The sequence below is a fragment of the Mugil cephalus genome, chromosome 11 (genome assembly GCF_022458985.1).
Source record: "Mugil cephalus isolate CIBA_MC_2020 chromosome 11, CIBA_Mcephalus_1.1, whole genome shotgun sequence".
Lineage (NCBI taxonomy): Eukaryota > Metazoa > Chordata > Actinopteri > Mugiliformes > Mugilidae > Mugil > Mugil cephalus.
Window position 1 is genome coordinate 4,484,714 of NC_061780.1, and position 14,912 is coordinate 4,499,625.

General features: G+C 42.2%; 2 protein-coding genes across 3 annotated transcripts; one reads left to right on the plus strand and one right to left on the minus strand.

Moving 5' to 3' along the window:
- pnrc2 (proline-rich nuclear receptor coactivator 2) lies at positions 1–3,836 on the minus strand. Its single transcript, XM_047598941.1, has 3 exons — positions 3,626–3,836; positions 2,939–3,157; positions 1–2,716 (listed from the first exon to the last, which is right to left on the minus strand). Exon 3 carries the CDS (start codon positions 2,691–2,693, stop codon positions 2,229–2,231), a length of 465 nt encoding a protein of 154 aa, XP_047454897.1. The 5' UTR covers positions 2,694–2,716; positions 2,939–3,157; positions 3,626–3,836; the 3' UTR covers positions 1–2,228.
- A 5,359-nt stretch (positions 3,837–9,195) lies between these two features.
- Positions 9,196–14,555, plus strand: cnr2 (cannabinoid receptor 2). Of its 2 annotated transcripts, XM_047597891.1 has the most exons (4): positions 9,196–9,359; positions 10,854–10,896; positions 11,082–11,164; positions 11,267–14,555. In XM_047597891.1, the coding sequence occupies exons 3-4, from the start codon at positions 11,095–11,097 to the stop codon at positions 12,355–12,357; spliced, it is 1,161 nt and encodes a 386-aa protein (XP_047453847.1). In that variant the 5' UTR covers positions 9,196–9,359; positions 10,854–10,896; positions 11,082–11,094; the 3' UTR covers positions 12,358–14,555. The 2 variants fall into 2 exon arrangements, with proteins under 2 accessions (XP_047453847.1, XP_047453846.1); XM_047597890.1 differs by having other exon boundaries at positions 10,854–11,164.
- The last annotated feature ends 357 nt before the right edge of the window (positions 14,556–14,912 follow it).

The following is a 14,912-nucleotide window of genomic DNA, read 5'->3' on the forward strand; positions in this document are numbered from 1 at the left end:
TAGGGGGGAAGGGAAAGGGAATTTATTTTTTTTTTTGTAAAACTTTGTCATCAATTCACAGTGCATTCTTTTACATTTTTTTTTTTTTTAAACACCAATTGATACCAATCTTTAACGGGGGACATTTCTTCGTATTCAGTGACATCGCATCGGGGACAAATTCAAAGCCAATTCAAGTTTCAAATTTAGAGTATGGAGACATTGCCATGCATGCGTCAATCTGGGCAAGAAAACAAAATGACATAAAGAGAAGGCAGTACTTAAACAGCATGGAGCCTAATTCAGCTGTCAGCTGGCGGAAGAACAGCAGAGAACTGAAAGTGGCTCAGATAAATCTTTTGGTCAATTTTTGGAACAGCATCCTAATGAAAATAGTCTCAGCATGGGGTTTAACTTAGGCACAAAGTTTGTCAACTTAAGATCAAAAGTGTCACGCTTACATAGTGTAAGCACATTCAGAACTTAAAATCCATACATATGCAAGTCTCCTAGAATCCAATGTTAGTTTTACTTAATTTGCACTTAGCATCTTTCACCCTACACTGCAGAATACAAAACAATAAAAAACATGTGCAAGATCTCTGGAAAGACAGTGCAGGGGTACTGACAAATGCTATAGGCAGATTTTTTTAACAAAAATAATCTTCAGTATTGAAGTCAAGACACGTCCTTTGCATGTCTCATACATTCAGTGTTATTACTAAAAATACTTTTGTCAGACAGGCCTCAAACATGGCCTGTAAATGTACATATGCTACAAGAACTTTATACATTTCATTATTTACATGGCTCTTGAACACACTAATAAGCTCTCATATTCTGTTTTGTCGTCTTTACGCTGGCAGCTCCAATTCTGCAAAGGGAAAGCAAAGAGCCTCGACAGAGGATTGAGTCGCTAAAATATAAAGAGTCAATTGCGCCTCCGTTTCTATAGCATCCTGATCTGTAACTTATGAAAAAAATGATTGCAGTGCAAGAGGGTAAACAATAAGAGGAGGCAAGGGACAGCAAGTGTCTGTTGATTATGGGATGGTCAACCACTGAGACCTGTTTTGTAAACACAAACACCAGCCTCCTGTCTCATGCCCTTTGTGCCACGTCACTTGGCAGACCTTCCACAGCCCCTGCCTTACCTTGTGCACAAATGCGAGCAGCCAACAGGACCGTGACTCAAGCCACGGTCCTCTTCCGCACGTTTAAGCTGCAGCACTGTTCTGAGGAGGCAGAGGCTGGGGAGCAGTATTACTGACAAGGTGACACAAAGAGCTTTAACCCATTCACCTCTCGGGCTGGCAAGGTTTAAGTGGCAGTGGCGTCAGTGCCAACAGCACTGAAGATGTCCAAAGGAGGAAGGGGGGAAAAACAGCATTGCTTTGGTTACAAACATTTCATCTTTCAACCAAACAAAAGAGGACTTGTACAAAATAATGCTATGATAGAGTGTTGCAAACCTTATACACACACAACTCCTATAGTGCATGTGCGCACAGCGCAATAAAAAAAGGGTACAGGAGTTGGCGGTTCAAGGCTTGTGTGCCATGGTCTCTTTTTACCCTTTGTTTGAGGTTATATCTTTGACATGTAATCACATCAACTACAGTTCAGTATCTTGAGTAAAATAGCTTTTTTCCCTGCAGAATTGCAGCCCAGTGCCCTCTCCGTCCCAAACAAGGAATGTGATATATAAGAAAAATAAGGTGGCCCTTGTCAAAAATGCTACAAACGTGAAATTGCTTTAGCACCTGAAAGTTTAGAGGTGACTCAAAAAAAAGGAAGAAAAAAATTAATCACCTTCAAAATTCATGAAAATGAAAGGCATGTCTGTCCAAAGAAGTGGACTATAAAAGTGATGGGAATTTACCTGACCTATAAACCCTTGTTTGGGAGAAAAGCACACTCAGTCTGCATCAACAGCCAACACTAAAAAGAACAAAACAAAATAAAAGCACAAAGGATATCCAGTTTTTCATGAGTCGCGGAATCTGACTCCTAAGGCCCCATCAACCAGCAAGGCTGCAATGCTGTAACGTTTTTAAAACACTGGCTTTAAAACTGGTTAAATATTAACAGCACGTAGTTGCTGTGAATACTTAACCGTCCAAGTGATCGGTTTAAAAATGCATAAACAAAAAGTTACAGCAATAAAGCGTTCCTGGTAGGCGTGTACCTCAAGGGAGTCCCAGTCCATATGTTGGCTTTCTTTTAACTATCAAGTGCAGGTGTCCCTCTCAGGCCTGCACCTTCAGGAGACTCTTGAGCTGGAAGGCCATCATCTCCCTGTTGTCACAGGAACCTATTGGGAAAGACACCCAGTGACTGGGGGGTTTGGGCAACACGCTGGGCGAGGGTGGCTCGCTGAACTTGGGCCCGGCGTAGCTCGGGCTGCCCTGCGTCGCCAGGAGCGTGTTGAGGTGAGACACGGCACCCTCCCAGTTCTGATCATAGTTGGTGGCGAAACGCACGGAGGCGTTTTTCTCTGCAGACGCGGCCTGCCGCGCCTCCGGGGACCTAAGGTAGGCAGCACCTTTGTCGCTTCGGCGGTGGCCGTGGTGGTGAAGGCCTCCTGCCCCTCCTGCAGATGCCACGGATCCGTTCTGGTCACGGCTCCTCTGCTTGGCCCTGCCCAGGTTCTTCTTGGGCAAAGGGCGCTCAGGGTGGGAAACTGGAATGTTGTACCTTTCTCCACCTCCCATACTGCTGCTGCACTACGTGTCACCTACGGGACGACAACAATTAGTATCGTTGCAGGAATTCATGTTCGGTGAGGTTTAATTATTGTTACGGTGATTTATTGACACGGTGAAACGCTGGCTGTGGAGAGCACTTGGCGCAGCTGCTCGGCGAAAACAAGTACAATGGCTACGTGCAGAAACCCCAGACAGCCAGGCCTGCAGTGCCCCTCCCCCACGCACTCGGGAGCAAAACAGCTCCGGCTCACCTCTTTGTTGTGAGAAAGTTGATGTTGAAGCAGAGATCGCTCTTCAATCGTTCACCTCCAACCGGGCCCCAGGTCCTCGAAGTAGTTTTCTGTCTACTTCTCGCTGCACTTTTGTGTCCAGCAAGATCTGAGGTTCTCATGTGCCAATGAGCGTTGTTTTTCCGTGGAACCGAGCTGAACATCAATTCACCTCGGCACACGATGCTCGAAGTCGAGGACCTTCGAAGGGGGGAAATATCTCTGTTAGGATTGCTACGAATAATTGGTGTTTGTAAACGCGCTGTCGTCGAATAACTAAAATATGACGCAGACTGCGTCATCACACAAATGAACAATAGACAAATGGCCATTCCTTCTCTCCCAGCACTAGGTTATTTTCAAATTCAGAAATATATTTGTGGACTGACAACAAAGGTTACTGAAGATAACTGCGACATATCCGACTTTTGTTTGTGTTGCTCAGGCTTGGCTTACGTGCAGCCTCTTTGTCCTGTTGTGGCCGACAGTCTCTCCGTGAAAAGTGTTATGTATCAAACCGTACTACTAATAAAAAACGTTTTGTGGAATAACCTCAACTACTGTCTAAAAATGACGCAATTCTAATTTGCAAAAGTCTAATTTGGCACCGAACCAAAACAAAGAAACTAAACTCAATATGGCGACTAAGCAAACAACTGCTTCTCTTACCGACTTCTTCAGGCTTGGTTGTTGAAGCCCTTCGTCAGAAAAAAATACATGTATGGAAAGCCTCTGAAATCCTGCTGCGGACTATGTAGGAAGCACAGCGAGCTATATTTCCTACACAAATCCGTCACCTTAGAAGCTTGATGGTGTCACACCGAAGTGGCCGTGAATGCACCACTTCCCCTCTTCCGAATCTGAATTGCAACAAAATGGACCCCACAGCGGAGATATGTAGTCCGTTCTAACACGCATCTGACCAATCAGCTGCCGAGTGCGTAGTGAGCAGCCAATCAGCGAAGAGTAAAGCAGACGCATTGATGCCTGTTGCCAGACTGGTGACGTCAATCGCTGATCCTCCTCTCATGTCCTTTGTTGGAGCTCGGGTATTTCCTGAGAGAAGTGAGAAAATGACACAAAACTACCCGTTTTCGTTCGGCGGAACTTCACTGTTTCACACTGTGCCGTGCAGGAAATGACTCCATTGTGACATAAAACGTCGCTTTGGAAGATTTAATGTAACAAGAGATGTAGTTCATGGTTATGTAATTCCTACGTGACGCTGAATTAACAAGGCAAACAAGTCCGCGGTTTTGGATTGTTACATTGCCTGATACGGGAAACGGCTTTGTTTTGTTTTTTTGTTTTTTCAACAGTTCCTGCTTTGGTTTGTGAAACCTGTTGTGTTGCTTCGAAACAGCTGCAACAGGCTGTAAACCACAGCAGCTCTTGTCTCTGTGAGTCGCCCATCCCCCATCTCAGCTGTCCTGCTGGTAAAACAAAACAATTTTAGCCCGTTTGGCTGATGAGAGAGTCCTGACGACGCTGCGACGCTGTGATCAATACATTTATAATATGAATCTATCACAACATTAAAACCACTGACGTGAGAAGTAAATAACACTGTTTTTTTGTGACTATTCAGTTCTCTCCTGGGAAACTTTTAGACCTGGTATTCATGTGGATGTTAGACATGTAGCACCCACCTAGACCAGACCAGACACCCCCACCCTATAGCAATGACACTCCTTAATGGCAGCAGCCATCCCCAGCAGGATGCAGCCTGACACAGACACACGCTAAAACACTTTAGGAACAACTCAAAGTACATGTAGAACAGCACGAAGTGTTGACCTGGCCTCTAAATTCACTAGATCCCAAACTGATCACGTATCTGTGGGATGATCCACAGAGGACCCTCCCCTCAACCCATAGCACCCAAAGGCCCCCACTAACAACACTGTGTTGAGTGACAACAGTTTTAGAGGCACAAGGAGACCTACACAACAGTAGGAAGGTGGTCATAATGTTATGCCTGATTGATGTATATTACAATGTTACTAGCTGCTGAAGGTTGATGTCAATTGGTTTGTTAGCCTGAAGACAAAGTCCTAATTCAGAAACGTAAAACAGCACCATATAAACACTGCATTGTCATAAACCTGTAGCAACGTGTGGACAAGTCATTTGGGGTCAATATGTTGAATCTTCCTTCCCCTGATGTTTTGGTTTAATTAACCAGGAGCCACAGGACTTAGGAGAGCAAATGTTTGTCAAAGCACAGCATGACACTGCTTCGTTTAGAATAAATAAAGAAATGTAAGCTATTTTAGATAGTAGAACTTTAGAACTTTAGAAAATAGCCTGAATCGGGGTTTGGATCAGTTTAAAAACAAATAAATTGTACTTCATGCCAACCTCCGACCTACATCACTCTGTTGTTTTGCTTTTATCACTTGAACAGCGGTCTCTTCAGAATCAGGGTTAGCTTTATTCCACCATGTATCTTCACACGTACAAGGAATTTGACTCAGGTTCCATGCTGGCCTCAGTGTGCTTAAATAGAGTAGGCATGACAAATAAGAACATTATACAACAAAAACAAGTAGGATATATACAGATGGTGTGCACAAAGGTTTGTGAGTGCCTTGTGTGTGTTTTGTATACGTTTGAAATCTTTATGTTCTCTACTTTCTGAAATAAAAATAACTAATCTAAAGTTTGCTTTTGAAAATGTGAGGATGTTATACACTAAGGTCACACTCCAAAATCTCCCCGTAGGTTTTATGGTAGTGTGCAGGTCTAAGTCTAAAGAATAAAAACTGGTGAGATTGATTAAATAATATCTAAGTCCACGGTCAACATGACTGTTTAAAGTTTTTTTTTGTTTTTTTAAAAGGGGTTGCGCAACAGTCTGTGTGCCAGCCAGTGCTGGTGGCCATGGAAGGACACTCCCCAGAGCAAAGCAACCTTTGAAAGGGGGCTGTGCCCATCAAGAGTCATCTATGTATGGAAAGTAGGTCAGTGGGAGGCTTCTGTAGGTCATGCAGAACATGGGAGGTGGAGGCATCTCCATATTTGACTGGTTGCGCACCCAGGAAGTGTAAACAGAAGTCAGGGAGCGAATGTACAGCACAGCTGGAAAGTTGAATGGAAAATTCAATTCAACAGCTGCCAGTTTTTCCGGAAACATAGATGGCCTAGCTTGGTCAGGTGGTCGTACTGGGAGTTAACAGCCTAAAGTATGACCAGCTGGGTTTTTCCACATGTATCTGAATAGTCTGAAACGTGTGAAACACGCCCACAGAGAGTGAGAGTGACGCGGGGAAGAGCAGAAGTAGAAACAGTTTCACGCGACTCAGCAACAAGACCTTTTGTTCCCCCAGAGAACAAATGAAACCTCTCTATCTTCTGCTGTGTGCTATATAAATGTTTTTTATCCGTCTACGGACGCGAGAGGAAAGCAAGCTGACACGCCAATAGAGGGAACATAATTTACAATACAGAAGTCAAACAAGAAAAATGAATCACAGACCACGAGACTGTAGATATTAGTAGGTGAGATACTAGAACAAGATAAAATCAAGAGTATCATCAATTATCCAACATGAAACAACAGAACAAGTCAGGACCGCACTAAAAACTGCCAATGTAGTTATTTAAGAAAGGGCTACAGGGCTGGATTGTTACTGTTTGTTTTGAATATCAGTGTGGGTCAGCTGAGATCGAGTTCCTCTATTTTCTTTTAGGAGCAATATTAGTTCTAACACTGAGGAAACTCAAATTATACAATTAAAACATAACACATGGCAGACACTTCTAAAAGTCAATTACATTGTTTAAAACCCAATATTTTTGGCAGTTTTCCTTTTTGTTAAATGATATTGGAGGTGTTTATCTTGCTTCAAGGGTCTAAAGCTTGCGGGTGCCATACGCATATAGGCCATATTGTATATGTATGTATATGGCCACTGGGCCATATACAACTCATTTAAGTTAACTGACTTGACTATATGAGGAAAACTTTGCCAAAGCATGTACACTATAAAACATCAAGACATTGTGGGTCCTTGCTTTTCTTCAGTTTCCAGAAAGAACTGTAACCATACACTAATTAAAGTGACAGCTGTATTTATTAAACTCAAGGTTAGAATAGTAACTCCATCCTTAAAATATCAGTGCCTATGAACCAAAGGTCTTAACACTCCTTTAGAACGTAACCTGGAAAAAGTGAACGCATACAGAGAACTTCTGAATTACAGTGTTTGAATGGCAAATTGGATAAGAAAAAAAAAACATGCTGGAAGCAAAAGTGTAGTAAGCTGTTTGAAGTTTAGTTTTATTTATGTGCCTCAGTTGTTTTCATTTTCCCCTTTTAATCTCCATATTGAGAATCTAAGTCTTTCATTTAACCAGAAGCAAAGTAAATAATTAAGCATAATTAAAGCATTTAGCATGAAGTAATTCGATTTTTTTCTTGTGTTTTTCACGTCAGTGATCTGGTACAGCCCTCCGAAGGTCTGGCAATCTGGAAATGAGGAGAGGAAATTTGATTAATGGATTCAAGCCGAATCAATCTGCAGTCGCAAGGCCAGTCCTGATGTTTGTGTCCGGGGTGATTTCTAAAAAGGGATTGTGTAACAGGATGATGTGGAGTATGATGTGGCCCGACAGATAATTGAGCATTTCAGGCTTTAGTGTGTCCTGTTGTGTGTTGTGTTCCTGCTGCACCTGGACAGACAGTGACTGAGAAGAAATCTTATTGAAGCTGTGCTGTCTGCTGCTAATCACATTTCCTACCTTCTGGCCTATGGATGCATCAAGTCAGAGGAGGAGAGGACACGGCCAGTGCACCAGACGTCCCTGGCTTTTTTTACTGGACATTTATTTGTCTTTACTTATGAACTGATAACGTATTTGAAACCTACGTGAATCTACGCAAACTGTAAATCATCATTCCTGTCTCCCGTCATGTGATTTGAGATAACCATTTGTCCCAGTTACTGATTGTGTGTTATTGAGTCTCTAAATTGAGAGGCTAAAATGGGTTGAGAATTCATTTCAGACTGCCTCAGGTACGTCATGATTAAATTAGTATTGGATGAATGGACTTCATTTTCACCAGAGGCCCCCATTCCAAATTAAACGACCTTAATTGCTGAGCAGGCTGCTTGGTTTGGTTTGTACCTATGAAAAATAATAAACTCAACAAACCTTTAAAACATCAGCATCAGTGTTATATCAGTTCACTACCCATTCACTCACAGTGTGTGTCCACCAAACCAGGGTTACCTGGCATCGCCCCCTGTTGTATCATAAGCAGTATTACACTCTGACCCTCTCAGTGGAAGTAAGGTTTCAAAGGGTGTTGACATTTTGACAACGATGCTGTTGCAGAATGAACAAGAAAAACATCGAAATCCTCAACTTTCTCAAATTGAGAGGCAGCCAGATTCATTGTGACAGCAGGACCCGAACAGCGCGTTTATATCTTCTGTCCAAATGCACACTTTAAACTAATAAACGGACATAATCAAAACAGCATTTCTTGATTATGTCTTGATTATTTCTTCATATTTCCGATCCTTCTCTCGGACAAGTGGCACGCAGATAAGTTGTTATTGTAATCCTTGTTTTAAAAATACCATAAAGGAAGGATGCTGCATTTGTTTGTGTGATGGTAGATACTGTCTTTCAAATGAAGATGAGTGGAAAGTAATCAGCAAAAGAGAGGGAAGGAAAAAGCATTGCAGCACAAATAGGAATAATTCAATAGCAAGACCTGCTTCCTTGACTAGGAAAGTTCCTCCTTGATGTTGGGAAACAAAATAATGGAAAAGTGTTTCAATTTAGTTATGTTCACAATAAATCCAACAGACTGTTTTTTAGAATGTAATGCATGGTATGATGCGCTTTTGACTCCTTTTTTTTTATCGACATGCTTTTCACACCTAGTATTTTACACCCTATAACCCTTCTTGCAGTGAGTGCTCCTCACTCCTCCCTGGAGTCCAACCATTACTCCCTGAAACTCTATCATTCACGGTGGACACTTGTACATGTGTGATCGCTGCATTTCTCCCTATTTCTGTACATATGGAAATATATGATTCCTACCAGATCGGTGTGGTCAAGTTAACAAAAAGAGAATTCCATTTTAGTTTCATCACAAACTCCAGTTATTGTCAAAAGACTACAAAAGGGCACATTTTAGTGTCTTTCATCTTTTTTTCTTGCCCTCACTCCCTCACCCCTAACCCCCCTCCTTCTCTCTCTCTCTCTCTCTTTCTCTCTCTCCTTTTTTCCTGTCATCACAACCTCCCTCCTTATCTTCTCCCCTCACTCTCACACTCTGCCACCACTCAGGTCTGTAGGTCTGCGCGGTCTTGTTGCAATTGTTCAGCTGCTGAGTGTGTCAGTGAATCAGATCACCCAACCTCTGCCAAGGGAGAACATAAAGGTAAGCTCTTAAAAGGTTGTTTCATCATAAAAACCCACTGGTGATTTGTAAACCTCGCCTTTTAATACTTACTCACCTACTTACTTTACATTTAAAGGGATTCAACGTGTTAAGTGTGTGCATGGTAATTCTGATCATTTTGAACCGTTTCTTAAATGCTCTGTTTTCTGCTGAGAGATTTCAAACAACAGGCTCACGATATTTTGAAACAAGGAACTGGGGTGCAACGGTGACACAAGGGGTTATTGCCTCATGATATTTCCGTGTGTGCTAATTTACAGTGAACTTAAATGGAGGACTGTATGTGTTTTATTATAAATAAAGTTTCAGGTGCACTGAAAACGCACTCATCCCAAGTACGGCTGGTTCTTGAGGGTCGAGACAGAGCACTGTGTCAGTTGGGATTTTCACCATAAGGGAGGAAAAGCCTGAGGTGGTGTAATATCCACAAGTGTACGCGCACAAATAGTGAATAGTTGTGTTGAGAAACACTGTCCTTTGAGTTGCTATGGGGCTCTGTGGAGAGAAATATACTCCCACTTATTCTGCTCTTGCATATTTCCTTTCTTAAGGCAGGGTCATATTTGATATGAAAAAGAGTGAAGGTAAAAACGGTTTAATTCCCTTTTGTCACAACAGTCTGTTGATGGACTTGGATGTTTTTGTAAATGCATATTGTTGGCATCTGAACATCCTCCTCTAAGATTATTTGGATTTATGTTAATTTTCTGTTAGCGTAATGTGTGTAAAAAACTAAAACAAAAAACAATAACAACTCATATTTAAGCCGCTCTCTGCAAACAATTAAAGGTGGTCACGCAAGCATTATTTACCTTAATCAAATCCTCTCACATAAGCCTACCTCACAACCATCAGATTAATCTATTGATTGCATACAGGAGGCTTGTGTTGACCTTCACCCACTGATTGATTGTTAAGAGACAATCCCCCCTAATTCCATGAGGGGGCAGTCTTCATCCTGTTAAAATGGTACCGTGACAGCAGGAGATTCCTGTTTGCTTAATAACCCTGCTGTTAACAATACAACAACACTGCAGCCAAAGAAGGAGAAAATGTGAATCAAATCAAAGTTGTTTTATGCTGACTTAATGAAAGAGAAAGTGTTGTTGGTGGTCTTACAGAAAGTTTGGGACGTTTTTGTAGACGCTCAAAAATGAATGACATTCATACATAAAGGACTCAGTATTTATAATACTGCTGGTCAGTGAACACATCATGATTGCAAGCCGAAGGCATGAACCTGATTAGATTTTTACATTGACTTTGTCCCGTGAGCAAGACTTAGTTTATAGCTTTGAAAATACCAGGCAACTATCACTCCAATATCATCATCAGATCACGCAGTAATGATCATCGTCTGTTTGCCCTGACCTCCAAATGACTTTCTGTCCTGAATCACAAATGTTAATGTTCCTCTTAAGCTCCAGGATCAATATTGACAAAGAATTTTCTACTTTATTTGTTTCTCCACAGGAAGTTGCCTGTCTCGTCCAGTTAATGTGAAAACATAGATAAGGTCTGTTTACAAATATCCTTGTGAATGAAATTTTAATTATTTCATTCTTCTTGTTTATGATATTATATAGCTGCATGTGTTCTGCTCCAGACATATTCACTATTTGTATTGAAAAAAAAAACACATTCAAAAATTGTTATTAATTGTACTTCCAAATATACATATAAATATACATATACAAACAGATATATAGTTGAAATGGAGGAATGGGAGTGTCCTACTCCTTTAGAGCCTGCAGGAGCCAAAGGGAATACCTCATCACTAATAGGTATGTATATTTCAATAAATTTAAAATGTGCAACGATATATCAATTCAAATTTGTTTATGGTGTCCGTTCAGTGGTCTACTATGACATATATTTCCTCCCAGTTAACAGGTCTTGTAAGAATCTGGAATGCTACATGGTCCTGACTGAGGTAGAGAAGACAGCCATCGGCTCCATCTGTTTCCTGGCAGGGCCTTTCACATTGCTGGAAAATGCTCTTGTGCTGGGGGTGATAGCCACCACGGTCACCCTGCGCCAGCGGCCGTCCTATCTGTTCATTGGCAGCCTAGCTCTGGCCGATGTCTTCGCCAGCTGCTTCTTCACCACCAGCTTCCTGGACTTCCACCTCTTCCACCACAGTGACGGTCCCACTGCGTACCTCTTCAAATTAGGCGGTGTCACCATGGCCTTCACTGGCTCAGTGGGGAGTTTACTGCTCACTGCTCTGGACCGCTACCTCTGCATCCACCAGGCCTCCAGCTACAAGGTCCTGCTGACCCGCCGCAGAGCCATGCTCAGCCTTCTCATCCTCTGGAGCACCACCTTATTCCTTTCCTTCCTGCCTCTGATGGGGTGGAGATGTCCCACAGGCCTCACTCCTCCCTGCTCATGCTTGTTTCCCTACATCAGCCGAGCCTACCTGGCCTGCTGGACCAGCTTCATCCTTGTGCTTCTAGCACTCATTTTAGCGGCATATGCTCTCATCCTGTGGAAGGCCCACCGCCACGAATCCTCCATGACCAGCTTCCACGGAGCTGCAGGGACAGGTCAGGCGCGCATGAGGATGGATATCCGGCTTGCTCGCACCTTTGGGCTAATTTTGCTCATACTCGTGAGCTGCTGGCTTCCTGCGCTCTCCTTCATGCTAGCTGATGTCTCCGTGATCCTGACCCGCGCCCAACAGAGGGCATTTGCTTTCTGCAGCACCCTCTGCCTGCTCAACTCTGCCATCAACCCGCTGCTGTACGCCCTGCGCTGCCGAGAGCTCCGGCTTGCCGTCCTGCAGTCAGTACGACGGATGTGTCAAATTGTGGGGTGCAAAGAATCTGCAGAGGACTTGACCCCAAGACTACCCTCCACAGAGGACAACAACTGTTCTGTCTTCACCGAGGCTGAGGGAACCAGGGTCAGAACCACCCGACTCAACTCCATCTCAGAAGTGGTGAACAATCAGCAGCTGAACATCACAAAATGAAGGCGGTGTACAAGTGAAATAAAGGAGTAGCAATATAGATTGTGAAACATATGGGAGTTTGCTAGAGGTGAAGAAGAATAGCAGTGTAAATACAGACATCACAGAGAACCTAACTGTTGATTACGAATTAAATCTACAATAGAAATTGAATTGTCAGTGCCGGCATAGATTTTAAATGCCTTTCTGAACAGGACTAATGACTACCAAACTATAAGTGTTGAATGTGGCTCATAACCCTATCAACAACATATTGTATTTTAAATAGTTACAACTAGGGGTGTAACGGTATTTGTAATCGTCCCGTCCCGTCACGGTACGGGTGTCACGGTTCGGTGCACGCAGTCACACGACGAATACGTGTGAGTATTTAAAAAAGTTGAGTTCTCACGTCAATTGAGGTCGCGGTAATGAGCCTGAAAGCTGCCAACAACTGACATTTCAGAAGAAGCAGCAGCCGCAGAAGAAGAAGAAGAAGAAGAAGAAATAGCAGCAGCAGAAGAAGTTGAGCCGTCGGCTTCACTGAAATCACGCGTATGGGAGCACTTCGGTTTCCCAGTGAACCCTCCGCGTCGTCCATTAATTTCAGATAATGGACACCTCGTCGGGCATTAACCCGCTTATACCATGGTCACTTACGAAATAAATAAATATTATGTCAATTATTAATACGTAAATGTTTTTTTTTTTTTTTTAGTTTTATCACAAGAAGCTGCTGAGCATCTGAGCATCTGAACATCTCCCGTCCACAGGCGTTGCAGCAGCAGTTACTAATCAGCGGTGAGGAAGAGAGATGATTGCTTAACGTTACATTACGTGTGTAGAGGATCGTGGGAAATTTCCAGTCCACAGATAGTTTCCTAAATTGTTTATATTGCAAGAAATATTATCCACCATTCACTTTAATCATTTAATGTATAGAGGATCATCCTCTAAATTGTCCAGTTCCTCCGGTGTAACCTTGTATCGAATCTCCTTCTTTTCATATTCTCTTCTATCTCTTCTGCTGCATCTCAGTCTTCAAAATTATCAAATTCACCAAAAAGGTTAAAGCCAACTATAAAATAACTCAACTGTATTGCCATTGTGATAATTAAACTGAAATAACGTATGTCTCTGTTGCCACGGTTACCAAATCATTTGAGCCAGCGCAGTCATTTAGAACTGTCATCAGGTAATTTGACCGGAACCATTATCACTTTTTAATGTACACCCTGCAGCCAGTCAGAATGAGGATTCACCCAGACCATGGATTAAGTAAGGGTCAATCCCCGACGGGGTGAAAGTGTGTTTTTTTCTTTTCCTATATGAACAGAATGAATGAATGGTATAAAAACCCTAATACATTTTTTTGTGTTATATTCTATTTATTTTTAACTGTTTACGACAGGAGATGGTTTTAGTTTTGCAGCTTCTGTTTAAAAAAAATGAAAAAAGCTAGTCTTATACATGTCTGACTTTTTGTTGCTATTTTCCCGTTGTACCGAACCCTTACTGAACCGTGACCCCCATACCTAGGTACGTACCGAACCGTGACTTGTGAAACCGTTACATCCCTAGTTACAACAAAATGCCATCAATCATTAAGACAAAAATATTAAATGTTGGTTCATTTTTGATTTCAAAATATAGTTGTAAGAACAGTTTTGTTTGGCATTTTATGGCCGCTCCACGCTGGCTTAGGCGAACAGGATGTTTAATAGTATGTGTTGGGTTTTATTTTAAACTGAGATGAAGCACTGCGTCATTTGAACCGAACTGCCGACATCCTTTGTCCAGAGCGTGTTACAAATGTGGATTTGTTGTTATCTGCTTCTTTACATTTGAGTGTACAGCCGTGAGCGTGCAGGAAACAGAGGAGCTTGTGGGTTGCCTATTCTGTTCTGAACATGAATGCTAGGACCCCACAGAAAGCCCCACGCACAGGAGAATTTCACACAATGCTCACTGCATGAATCCAAGCAGCGTGCCGAGGTGAATGGGGCGCACATGCTAGGAAGAGGGCGAGCACAGACACCAGAACACTCTTTGCAATAGTGACAAATGCCAGCTGCAGTAGAGCACACACTAATGTGCACACAAGGTAACAGAAATAGACAATTGCATAGCTCTTAAAAGACATGTTGCTCTTAGATTGTTGTTTTGAGTGTTCAGAACTCCTGTTTCCATAATATGAACTAATTAAAAACACTTTGACTCACTCCTTTTTGACTCATTATGTATTTGGTCTTGAGTAAACTGCATGAGTAAAATGTACTCATCTGTGATCCTTCGTCATAATAAGAGAAGAAAGGTTAACACACTAGCCTTAGCAGAATACCTGTCAGGACATAAAGAAGACAGAAAGCAACATTTTTATAAATATTGTGCTCAAATATTACATATAACATTGAGGACAGTTTTTTTTTAACCAGTTTTATGAGAAGACACAATTTCTAATCGTTCTGCTGCATTTTTCCTTGAGGCACATGGTGATCCAGACACAAACTACAGTACATAGTCTACTGCATAAATGTTTCTGAAATGAAATCTAGTCACTAAGTTATTATTGGTTTTGA